The 11,882-nt window shown below is 34.4% G+C and overlaps 1 protein-coding gene, 1 long non-coding RNA gene and 1 pseudogene across 10 annotated transcripts; all 3 read right to left on the minus strand.

Annotated features, from left to right (window-relative positions):
* Positions 1-442: 442 nt before the first annotated feature.
* Positions 443-3,470, minus strand: LOC148782988 (uncharacterized). Its single transcript, XR_016051860.1, has 3 exons — positions 3,234-3,470; positions 607-1,009; positions 443-520 (listed from the first exon to the last, which is right to left on the minus strand). It is a non-coding gene; the product is annotated as an uncharacterized LOC148782988 (long non-coding RNA).
* On the minus strand, positions 1,388-1,506 carry LOC148782989 (U6 spliceosomal RNA; annotated as a pseudogene).
* Positions 3,471-5,871: 2,401 nt separating the features above from the next.
* Positions 5,872-11,550, minus strand: LOC18429514 (RNA polymerase Rpb7 N-terminal domain-containing protein). 9 transcript variants are annotated; one of them, XM_011623301.3, is made up of 8 exons: positions 11,428-11,550; positions 11,233-11,328; positions 8,846-8,933; positions 7,179-7,242; positions 6,976-7,042; positions 6,735-6,824; positions 6,550-6,627; positions 5,872-6,178 (listed from the first exon to the last, which is right to left on the minus strand). In XM_011623301.3, the coding sequence occupies exons 1-7, from the start codon at positions 11,536-11,538 to the stop codon at positions 6,577-6,579; spliced, it is 567 nt and encodes a 188-aa protein (XP_011621603.1). In that variant the 5' UTR covers positions 11,539-11,550; the 3' UTR covers positions 5,872-6,178; positions 6,550-6,576. The 9 variants fall into 9 exon arrangements, with proteins under 9 accessions (XP_011621603.1, XP_020519957.1, XP_088717700.1 ...); XM_020664298.2 differs by having other exon boundaries at positions 6,550-6,638; XM_088861574.1 differs by having other exon boundaries at positions 6,976-7,051.
* Positions 11,551-11,882: the final 332 nt, after the last annotated feature.

Genomic DNA, 11,882 nt, shown 5'->3' on the forward strand with positions numbered 1-11,882 from the left:
CAATTGAATTCTTTCCTCAAGTGCCAAAAATTCTGAAATGTTTTGCAAAAGCAGCAATGAAACCGTCATTTATGTTCCTGATGACTCCACCACCACCTGCTAAACCTGGATTTCTAAAGGAAGCACCTGCAATATTAAGCTTGTAATTCTGTGCTTCATGAAAAGATCATGCCACCGGAATAAGATAATCTAACCTCTGCTAACGCCAAGTTATTTGAAGATTACCAATTATGGTTTTTTTTTATAAATGGAAATACGACTTTTTAACTTCTACTAGTGCTGAACATGTAAGATAATCTGTTTCACGATAAGCTCTCTCCTGGTGGGTCTCGACTCAAATACTCTTCTATTGCGCTCTTCCCATAAAAACCAAATAGCAGTAAAAAAAGATGAAAGACCAAATATTACAAAGTCCATGTAATTTAAACCTAAAAAGTAATCATCACCTAGGTACATCAGGGACAGAAGTACCGAGGGCAAACCGTTATCCACATCTTCATGCAAATGATCTCCATACACCCTGTGCAAAAGCACATTGGCATAATAAGTGAATAAGGCGGTCTTCATGGTTGCTACAAAAGGGACAGAAATAGTTGAGTTGCATACCCCGCTGCTACAATAAAAATGAGGTGGGCAATCGATTATGCAAGGCCAGCCATGAGAACCATTTCGCCTATCAGTAGCATTTAGAGGACCAAAGTGCACGAAAAATAGGTTGTGATGAACCTTGATGCCTAATAAAATCCCATGCCCTTTTAATAGAAAATAGACCATCAACAAAGTGAATCCAAACCGGAGAATCCTTTTTGGGTTGTAGAGGAAGAGTATAATTCTCAACTTCCCTCCATATATTTCTCAAAAAATCAAATGTGGGATGTGGCAGAACCCAAGATTGAAGTGAACCTCCGATAAAGTCTGAAGCCTTCCTCCCTACAGTAGCCCCCAAATCCTCTTGAATGTCATTATCATGCAAATCTGAAAGTGACTGACCTGCTAACCATGGTTCCACCTATAAATCCACCATCTGATCATTACCAATATTCCAATGTACATTGCCTTTCAAATGAAATAACCCAAGTAAAATCCCATTCCATGGACGAAAACATTTTCTACTTCCTTCAACCTCCCATGTAGAGAAATTTATAAAATATCGATGTTTGAAGAACCGTGCCAACAATGATGATGGAGTTTCCAAAATCCTCCATGCTAACTTCATCATTCATGCGATATTGAAATCCACCATTTTCCTTACCCCAAAACCTACTTTAGCCAGAGTCTGACACATTGTTTTTCATTTTATAAAATGAACACATTTTTTCTCTGCTTCACCGGCCCATAAGAAGTTCCTTTGCAGTCTCTTATCATATTATATGTTTTCTTCGGAAGAAAAAAGTTGCCCCATTTTTCGATTTGTGCGTGTCGTCCTTGTGCAGGGGCCATGCTAATCTTCTCTCTCTCCTTATTTTTGGGAGAAAGTTGTGTTTTTAATGGTTCAAAAATTCAACTAGGGAAAGATCCTGGGCTTAATTGGTTCGAGCTTGACGATTTGCAAGGCTATGTTCCAGGCTCAATTCCTATCAAGAGAAGGGGCCCTCACCCCATTGACTCACCAACACCAAAAAAAAAAAAAATTGATTAGAAAGGCCTTCCAAAAATTCAGCCTTGATGGATATGAATTGGATTAATTCTCAGGTGTGTGATTCAGCTCAAAATAATAATAATAATAATAATATTGATTTGAAAAATAAAGTTTCGAAAAAACAAACTATAAAAAAAAAAAAAAATGAGTGGGAACTAAGTGCTGCACACGATCCAAATAGTTCAATTCTCTAATAGACTCGCCTAATTCTCTGGTAATCGAATTGATTCCCAGTTCCAAAAAACAAACTATAAAAAAAAAAAAAAAATGAGTGGGAACTAAGTGCTTCACACTATCCAAATGGTTCAATTCTCTAATAGACTCGCCTAATTCTCTGGTAATCGAATTGATTCCCAGTTCCAACAAAGAACCAAGTCATTATTTTGAAAAATAAAATTTAGAAAAAACAGATAAATAAAAAATAAAATAGGTAGAAACTAGATGATTCACGTGATGAAAAATAGTTCAGTTCTCTAATAAACTCGCTCAATTTTCTGACAGGTGCAGTTTGTATAGAGCCGTAGCACTAAACAATCAAATTAGAGCCCACCTTCAAATAGTATTGAGAAATATGGTTTCAATACTGAAAATTTTTGTGATGGCATTGAATTATATTTTCATCTTTAGTTATAAAATTTAAAGCTTAAAAAATGGTATAGATGAGTAGATCTATGAAAACTTGAAAATCTTGAAAATCGATGGTCCAAAAATGAGTTACAAGATGCACTATTTTCTAAACTTGAAATCCATATCTTTCTTATGTTTGTGCATCTTGATGTTGAGATAGTCAATTTGATGATATTTGAGCATCAAAACAACCTATCCTTTTAATGTAGGCTCCAATTTGATTGTTTAAAGCCTAGGCTCTATATTAACTTTTTCCTTCTTTGACATGATTGAGCATGTCCATGGGAATCGAATTCATTCCTAGTTCCAACAAAGAACCAAGCCATTCATTTGAAAACTAAATTTAGTAAAAACAGACGACAAAAGATAAAAAGAAAAAGTTTATATAAAGTTACAACAGTAAAATGTAGAATCACAGATGCACCTCAAAAATCTATTGAAACTGTTGTTTTAGTATTGAAAAAGCCCTCTAATCAATCATCTCGACATCAAGATCTATGAATATGAAAAAAAAAAAAAAGTTTTTGAATCTCGAAAATAGTGCATCTTATAACACATTATTTAGACCGTCCATTTTCAAGATTTTCATATATTTATAGATCTACTTGATTTTAACCTTTTTTTATATTTAAAATTTTATAAGTAGGTATGAAAATAGATTTCAAGATAATATTAAGAATTTTTTACAACAAAATTACATGTTATGATAAAATTTTAAGGTGCGCCTTAATTGGATTGTTTAAGGTTGCGACCTTATAGAAACCGTACCCTAAATAAAATGGGTTGGAACTAGACGATTCGCGTAATCCAAAATAATTCAGTTCTCTAATAGAGTCACCCATTTCGCTATCATAATCGATCTCTCACATGGTCGACCATGTCCATGGGAATCAAATTGATTACCAGTTCCAATTTTCACATCTCATGTTTCTTCCAATAAAAAGAACAGAAAAGAATGGGCTTTTACCGGTATGATTTTTATCCTGATGCAGATCTTTTAGTGTATTGGAGTGAGCAATCCAAGAATCCATCTTCATTGTTTTCTTGATTCAAAGCATGGTGACAAAGTTCAAAGAAAAAAAAAGGATGCCGATTTATGTTGCCAAAGTTTAAAAGGAAAAGAAAACGGCCGGGCTGATGAATCGGACCGGCAAATTTTGAGGACAGGTTTTTAAGAATGTTTCCCCAAGTTCACGGTTGTGGGGTAGAATGGCAGCACTCTAAAAAGGGAGGTTATCAGGATCATTTGAGGAAAAGAATACGTGAAAGAACGTTCAAAAAAAAAAAACAGAATACGTGACAGAAGCAAATTCATTGATGCTTGATCATACGTAAAAGAATCATTTGGGCATTAGATTTTTATTGCACCAGTAACACGAGGTTCTCATGACCAGTGTTTCATTTTTTTAATTTTTTTTTGCATTTAAGCTTTCGAACTCAATTTTAAAGTGTCATGCATTGTATTTTGTATTGTTTCTCTCGATCTCGGCTTCATTTTGTTTAGTGGGAAAGGTGTCTATACTCTCGGCTACATTTTGTTTAGTGGGAAAGGTGTCTATACTTTCCCTATAATGTAAAAGATCTATGCTTCCCCTACCATCCAATTGTCCAATTTTGATCATGTAAACCACTTTTTATTTGATCTTAGATCCGACGCTTCAAAGTATTTTATGTTTAATTTTTTTATACAAATTTCATGAATATAAAATTTGAATGGTGCCATCTTCTCATTGCGGCGCACATACAAAAAATATTAACAATTATTTTTAATAAAACATAATGACCAAAACAACCCTTGAAAGTTTCAAGAGTATTTTGATCATTTTATTTTATTGAGAATATTATTTTAATATTTTTTACAAGCATGTGTTTAATAGAGGATTGGATGCTCAAACTTGTAGGGATGTGACATTGTGATTGGGGCAATCTTAGCCCATATGCTTTATGCTGTGGATGATTCATAGAAAGCTTGGCCTTGTTTAGTAGCCACAGTGAGTATATTGTTTGTGAAGGGTTGTATTTTTTTCTTTTGTATAAATAAATAAAAGTGCATATTGTCATAAAAGAAAAGAAAAAAAAAAAAAAAGAAGAAGTTCAAAGTTATAATGGTGGATGATTCTACAATGGTGAGTAATTGGTGTAAAGGAACAGCTTAGGGCCGTTGAGTATGCTGTCAAAAATCGATGAGATCAGACATGCGTTACGACACAAAATAATGAAATTCATTTATAAAAATAAAAAACCGCACATATTTTTTATTTTATTAAAAGATATAGAAAAAGATAAATCGAAAATCCAAACCATCATATATACAAAGAAGCCTTATTTATCATGAATATTCTATTATCCAACAATAGCCTTGAGTTACTCACTGTACAAAATACTAGCAAGAAAACCTATTCATATCAAGCATCACAAAAGAAAAACAACGCAAGCTCCAAACGTTTTGCAATATTAAAAAATAGGAACATAAATAAATGCAAACTCCAGGTTCATTCTTTAAAGTTGTTATAGTTGTAAATTATTTTTTACAATCTGATGTTTTAAAATACCATAAATTATTTCTGAATAGTAAAAATTGTAATGAAAACATGGCAAAAAAACAAACCTAGATCCTCTTGTATATCAACATGAATGATTTTCTAAATAACAAATTATTTTTTCACTAAGAAGGATCAGGGCATTTCTCAATTACTGTATCCTTGCAAAAAGACCATGGTCAATATTAGCTGCAATGTCCCAATTTTATTAAATACTTAATTAGAAATTCAATATTAAAAATATAAAATTTCTGGAAGGTCATATATCTCTTATCACATATTTTATTTTTAAATTATCATAAATATCTTTTAACACAAATTTATAACTAAAAAACCCAAACTTTGTTTCAAATAGGACAACCAAAACAAAAATTCAATTTTAAAATAATTTATTTTAAATTAGTATAATTATAAACTATTATAATTTAATATTTTAATTCACAAAATTGTTTTTTAGAGAATGAAAGTTTGTAATTAAAATTTGCTAAATTAGGAAAGGCATCATATAGCTTGGTTTCAGGCCATTGAAATGGTATAAATTATTGTCAAATAGTAAACCTGCAATTAACAATTTAAATTAGGAAGGTAGTACATTACTTTTCAAATCCCTTTTTTTTTAATTAATATACTCGTTTTCAAATAACAAAATTAACTCATAAATTACTCCAAAAAATTGAGAAGGTGATACATTATTCAAATTCAAAGGAGTTCTATGAAATTAGGAATTTATCCTAATTCAATATATCAGAAAACTTTATAGGACTCAAGATAGAATTATTAAATCCAACAAAACCAACGCCTCCAGCATGTAACAAAAACCTCATACTTAGTGCGCCATTGTAGATAGGAAATCAAACAAGTTGAATGGCCCTTTTTGCATAATAATGACACAAAAACTTTAGTATATGTAACATAGATGCTTCCAATACCAAATACAAAGCCCAGGCATAATGGCAAAAGTTCAGGCACTCAAAGCCTCATCAAAGAGAAACAGAGTACTGTAGGTGCAAAGGTTAGACCATTTCTTCCTAAAAAGAACCTAGGGAAAAAGAGAAAGAGCCTCACTTTTCCGTAGCCAAATAAGATAACATGAAATTGTTAACAGATAAAAGACTAGTGTCAACAGAATAAACACACTAGAAAGCATTTAAAGATATAGAATCGAATACAGTTCTTAAAAACATGGTTTCCATTTATAACAAATGAATCTCAACATAAGAGCATGTACATTGGTTAGGACGGCAAACTATATGGCTGGTTGAAAATCAGCATCCCTTCACTGAAAGCCACATAGTAATGAGCAAAACAGCAACAATGGCTCCACAATCTAATAATTTAAAGATCTGAACCTCCAGATTTCAGGTTCCCATCCCTATATTTAGAGAGAGAGAGAGAGGATGAACTAAATCTTTGACAACAGAAAACTACTGAGCATGAAGTTGCATTTATGTGTGTTTGTGTGTGTGAGTGTGTATGTGAGAGAGAGAGAAAGACATGAGTTTAACTATCCAGTAGCAATCTATGCTCAGTGAGCCTACACACACACACACCCAAATGATATATATATATATATATATATATATAGAGAGAGAGAGAGAGAGAGAGAGAGAGATAAGAGAGAGAGAGAGATAAGAGGGAAAGAGAGAGAGAGAGAGAGAGAGAGAGATATGCAAACATGGGATCAGAAATTAAATAAAAACAGTATAACAGTTAAATTGAACTCAAGGCCCAACCAAGAATTACCTCAACCTTGCAGAATGACAAAAGCTCTCAGTCTTCCCACCATGAAACAGGACCCAAACCATCATCATGGATAGTGCCCTGCACAAATACTAAGTGTGTTTGCTTAAACAAACCGTACCCAAACTTCCTCCCTTCCTTTTCAAAATGAATCAAAACATGATGAAGGGCAAGAAGTAAGTTCTTACAATTATCTCCATAGGAGCGAATGGTTTTGCATTAGCTTTTTGATCAATTGGAATGGTAGGATATTCAACAGTGTGCACACGGAAACGGATCTTCATGTTTAAATCATACAGACATAGTATCAGCACTTGGGGATGACATATACAAGATTAAGTCAAATTGTTCCTTTTGCTTTCTGATATCTAGAATTCTAGATTGAATAAAAATACTAATGAGTAAAAGCTTCAAGTGAATCACACAAACCTTCTCAAAATGATAAATGTACTGCTCATTCCCATCCCAATCCCATTCCCAAGTGCCATCCTCCATACTATAAATCCTCAAAATCGAAGGAGAATGACGTGGGAAACCACAAAAAAAAGAAAGCGTCAACCAAGTGTAGAAATGTTCAAGTCAAACAAAAATATAGTATTTATAAAGTCATCTGCAAAAGAAAGAATTCTTACAATCGGGATGGTTGAGGAAAAAGATTTGCAGGTATATGAACATCTTCAAAGAACCCTAAAGACACTGCAGAGAAAAACAGAAATCAAATTGAGGATGCATTCTAGCATGGATGTGTATGTTTGTTAGTGCATATGTGCATGTGTGTGTCTGTGTGAATCACTGTACCTATTGGGTCAAATTGTTAGTATTTTTATGTACATATGCTTGTCTTGAGGGGCCTAACTAAGAATTGTAAGCATATTTCAGGAAGAGGGTATAAAAGGTTATGCCTTGTGCCTCTTGAGTCAGCATGCCAGAGGAGCAACCTTCATGTAGAGATATAAGATACTACTAATACATAATTTTCTAAATGAAAATTAGAATAAGGAAAAACAAAAAAGTACACAAAAGTACACAACGAAAAGAATGATATTCCAATTGAAAGTGAAAAATCTATAGAAATTGCTTTCCCTATTATTTGATAAAATATAATTGCAATTGAGATAGTTAGAAAACAAATATATAAAGTAGGAACTTGGAAGGAGATAGTATAAATAAAAGAGTCTATGGCAGAATAACCAAGAAGGACAGAAAAAATCCAAAAAGTACCTTGGAGGAACATTTCAGTGAAGAAGTGCAATCTATGCCAATTTCACGATAGCCTCTCCTAATTTTTTTTCCTTTCAGGGGACATCAAATTTTTGCTAAAAAGATCACCATACCCCCTCATCCCTCCCTCCCCTCTTTTCTCACTTCTTTACCTGAAAATTGACATTAACAATGTTTATTTATATCAAAGAAGAACTTTCTCTTCTCTTCCCTCTTCATAGCTCTTGCTTAACCCATTTTGCCTCTCCCATGGATCTTCTGTCTCTCTCCTCTCTCTCTTCTCTCTCTCTCATCATGGGCGAGGCACCATCACTACCTGCATTGCCTATGTAGAGAGAGAGAGAGGAGACTCTTCCCTCTTCATAGCTCTTGCTTAACCCATTTTGCCTCCCATGGATCTTCTCTCTCTCCTCTCTCTTCTCTCTCTCTCTCATCATGGGCAAGGCACCATCACCACCTGCATTGCCTATGTAGAGAGAGAGAGAGAGGAGAGAGAAGATCCACGGGTGAGTCATTATTGGGTAAAGTAACATTATAAATGTCAAATTTCAGGTAAAAAAGTGAGAAAAGCAGGTAGGGAGGGGGGGAAGAGGAAGTATGATGATATTTTTGGAAAAATTTTAATGCTGCCTGAAATAAAAAAATTGGTAGGCTCTATTGTGAAAATGGAATAGAAATTGGGGGTCTGTATAAAATTTTTCCAAAAGAAAACTATAGCCCACTCTAGAACTTGTAGTAAGTCAACTCTTTGTTTTAAGAACCAACAAATCCAGCTGGAGTTGGAAGAAATCATAATAATGGGGGCACAATGTGGATTCGTAATATAAGAGACTAAGTGAAAATGAAAAATACATGATTTGAGATGCCTTATCTAAACTTAAGCCTTAAAACACAGGAGATATACGAACAATGTATTGGGCTCGAGGGGCAAAACATGGAAACTAACAAAATAAAAGTTCATAACTCCGACCTAATCCAAATAGGGAAGAAGAGTTCAAATGTATGTAACCTGTATCTATACATTAAACCCATAAAAGCCATGAATATCAAAAGGTATGGAGCAGAACACAGTGTGTACCTTGTAAGCCATCCTTGTCTAATCGTTTAACATTTCCAACAAGAATCTCTCCCATGAAAGGCCGGAACATAACAAGCCTAAATGTTACCTGCATCAGAATACCAGAGTAGAGTGAAGCAAACAAAGAATATGTACTTGACTTAAAAATCGGACCCTAAAATCTTATGTTTTTTTTTTAGTAGATCAGTGGGGAATACAGGCCCCTACCCGTTTTTAGAAATAATTAGAAGTTTTCAAATGCGTCAGTGGGAATGGAAACCTAGACCGGTAGCTAGGGTTCAAGTGGTGCTACCACCACGACCTCAACCCCATTCCCCTAAAATCTTATGTTTTGAAGTTAAAGAAGCATGCTCATATTCCAAAATTAGCAAGCAATATGAATTTCGGTTCCAACTTCCCAAAAGAACATATCCTTCAGGCAAACAAGAGAATACAACATTTCGAGTTGCAATCTAGACTTCAGTACTGCCTTTTTCCCACATATAAGCATGCTGTATTAGAGGGGTAAAAGGAATTGTAATATATCATACCATTTTCTCTTACATGCTGTATTAGAGGGGTTAAAGGAATTCTAATATATTATAGCATTTCCAAAATATTATAGCATTCCAATATATTAAACAGGTAGACAGCATGTAAGGAATAGAATATACATTAAACGAAGGTCAGCTTCCTTTTCTTTTTCTTTTTTTCCTTTTTTTTTTTTTTTTTTGACATGCACCTTTGTGTTCTTTCAAATTATTTCATCCATACAAGCCCAAAATTTATCTAGGAATGTATCTATAGGTTCTATTAACAAAAGTAAATCTCATCGGTGAACATTTAATTGCATTTAACACGGTACCAACATTCCTGAAAGAAAACAAGCAAAAAGCTAAACCCAGTGTGCATGGTTATCCAAGACTTAAGAGCCCCTTTGCACCTCCTATTCAAAATTAGGTTAAATTGCAATCCATCAACTGTTTCTAGAGAAGGAAATGAAAATTCTCTTCATCAAGCATGTCATCAACCCGGATACTAGGGAATACCATTTTCCCATCTTCTCACATTGGCAATGAAACTGGAATGGAAGATTTTAGAATTCCTAACACCATCCTTTAGCCGCTGCCTCTAGACAATTGGCACTGGAAAAAAAAATCTTCATGTTTAAGTGTCTCTTGATCAAGGCCTTGAGTCTCTTACACCCCACCTCTAAAATACCCATAAGATCTTCCTTGTAGTTGAGCTCAGAAATCAGTATTACGGCCTATCATATCTTGGAATTAAGGGGTCATCCAAATGAGTCTTATCTACTCAAAAAATACAACCAAACTAGTCACAGTTGGACTCTTTCAGCATGGATCTAAGCATTGGATTTCTTCCAGATTTTGTAACGAAGCAATCAGTCACAGGTTGCCAAGCTCCACTTTTCCATGGATACTGATTTTACTGGGTCTAATTTTTTTGTAGACTGTTTTTCATCTATTTTGTTTTTCTTTTGAAGCAGCTAACAACTTCCCCCAGACCTGGCGAATCAGAAATTCTGGAAACTTGTTTTTCTCCATAAGATTTCTGACATTTGTCTTTATTCAAGGGTTGCTGTGTTTGCTTCTCATTTTCTAGACAAGAAAGTAAATTTTAAGACTTCAAAACCAAATCCTGGATTCTGTATGATGCATATCCGACTCTATATAATGGGTTATAGAACTTCAAATAATCCAGGAATTCAGAATCTCTCCCGAAATAAAACTGATGAATTATCACAAGTGAACTTGTGTTTTTAAGAACATTTAGAAAGAACCCAAAATGCCGTTGGGTTGTTCAATTGAAAATAAGAACCATGTAACATTTGTTACGATTACAACCATGTAAAGTTGACACAATAAAACTAGAAGAACCAATGCACCATCTTTCCTAATGAAACCAATATAAGCATGTAATGAATTCTTACACACAAACCAATCTTCTAAATAAACAGCAATGAGGTATTTTCTCATACAGTTAACGCTCGAATTTTACGGTAAAACTTAAGATCTCTCTCTCCTACTACATCAGTTGCATGTAATTAGTCATCTTCTATGACAGAAAACCGCTTACAACTCCAAATTGCATAAATTTGGTATGCCCATACATAAACTCAGATTATCATCCCCTACAAAAATTGATCATCCAAAACAACTGACACTAAATAAAGAAATCCACACTACAATTTCACATGAAACACCAACTACATGCCCTGAAAGAAAAACCCGTCCAAGCATCTATGAAACATACAGACTATACAATTTGATTCCTTTGAGATCTCTCATTGAGCTAATATACTATAGAGATTCTACGATTATGCCCAATAATAATAATAATAATAATAATAATAATAATAATAATAGTTGGACATAGAATAAGCATACCTTATAAGTAGGAGAACCTTCACCAGGCCAGATGAGGCCTCCTTCAATGGACCTTATATCATAGACAGAGATGCAGAGACCCAAATTGGGAATAACCTGAATTTTTTTATTTTTTTTTCAGTTTGAGGTGCATAATTCAATGCAATGAAAGAAACAGGAGAAAGCATTAAAAATCGAGGAAAGAAAAGAAGCGACCTTGTCTAGAAAGAGTTTCTCGAGCTCTCCCCTAATGGATTGTGGAAGAGGGAGAGCGACGAGCTCTGCGGGCAGGCGGAAGGTGTGCTCCAAGAGGCTTAGACAGAACATTGCGCCTGTCTCTCTCTAAAACTAGAGAGAGAGTTCCTTAACGAAGAGAGAGAGTGCAGGTTTACTAAAGAACGTAGAGCGAGAGAGAGTTCTTACGAAGAGACTCTGTTAGAGAGTGAGGGGTCGCGGTGCCCGGGCTTTTTCAAATGACATGGCGACTCGACCTCAACTCAGTAGGGTTACAAGTTTGTACAAGGATCAATTTCAAACCATTAAAATAAGAAAAAGTTTATATAAGTTAGGGGCTATAAACAATCAAATTAGAGCGCACCTAAAAAAATTGTCATTAGAAGCGGTTGTTTGGTTACCCAAATATCTCCACCTCAACATGTACGGACATGAAA

Source organism: Amborella trichopoda, chromosome 3 (assembly GCF_054954075.1).
Source record: "Amborella trichopoda isolate Santa Cruz 75 chromosome 3, AtrichopodaSantaCruz75HAP2 v2.0, whole genome shotgun sequence".
In the NCBI taxonomy this organism is placed as follows: Eukaryota; Viridiplantae; Streptophyta; class Magnoliopsida; order Amborellales; family Amborellaceae; genus Amborella; species Amborella trichopoda.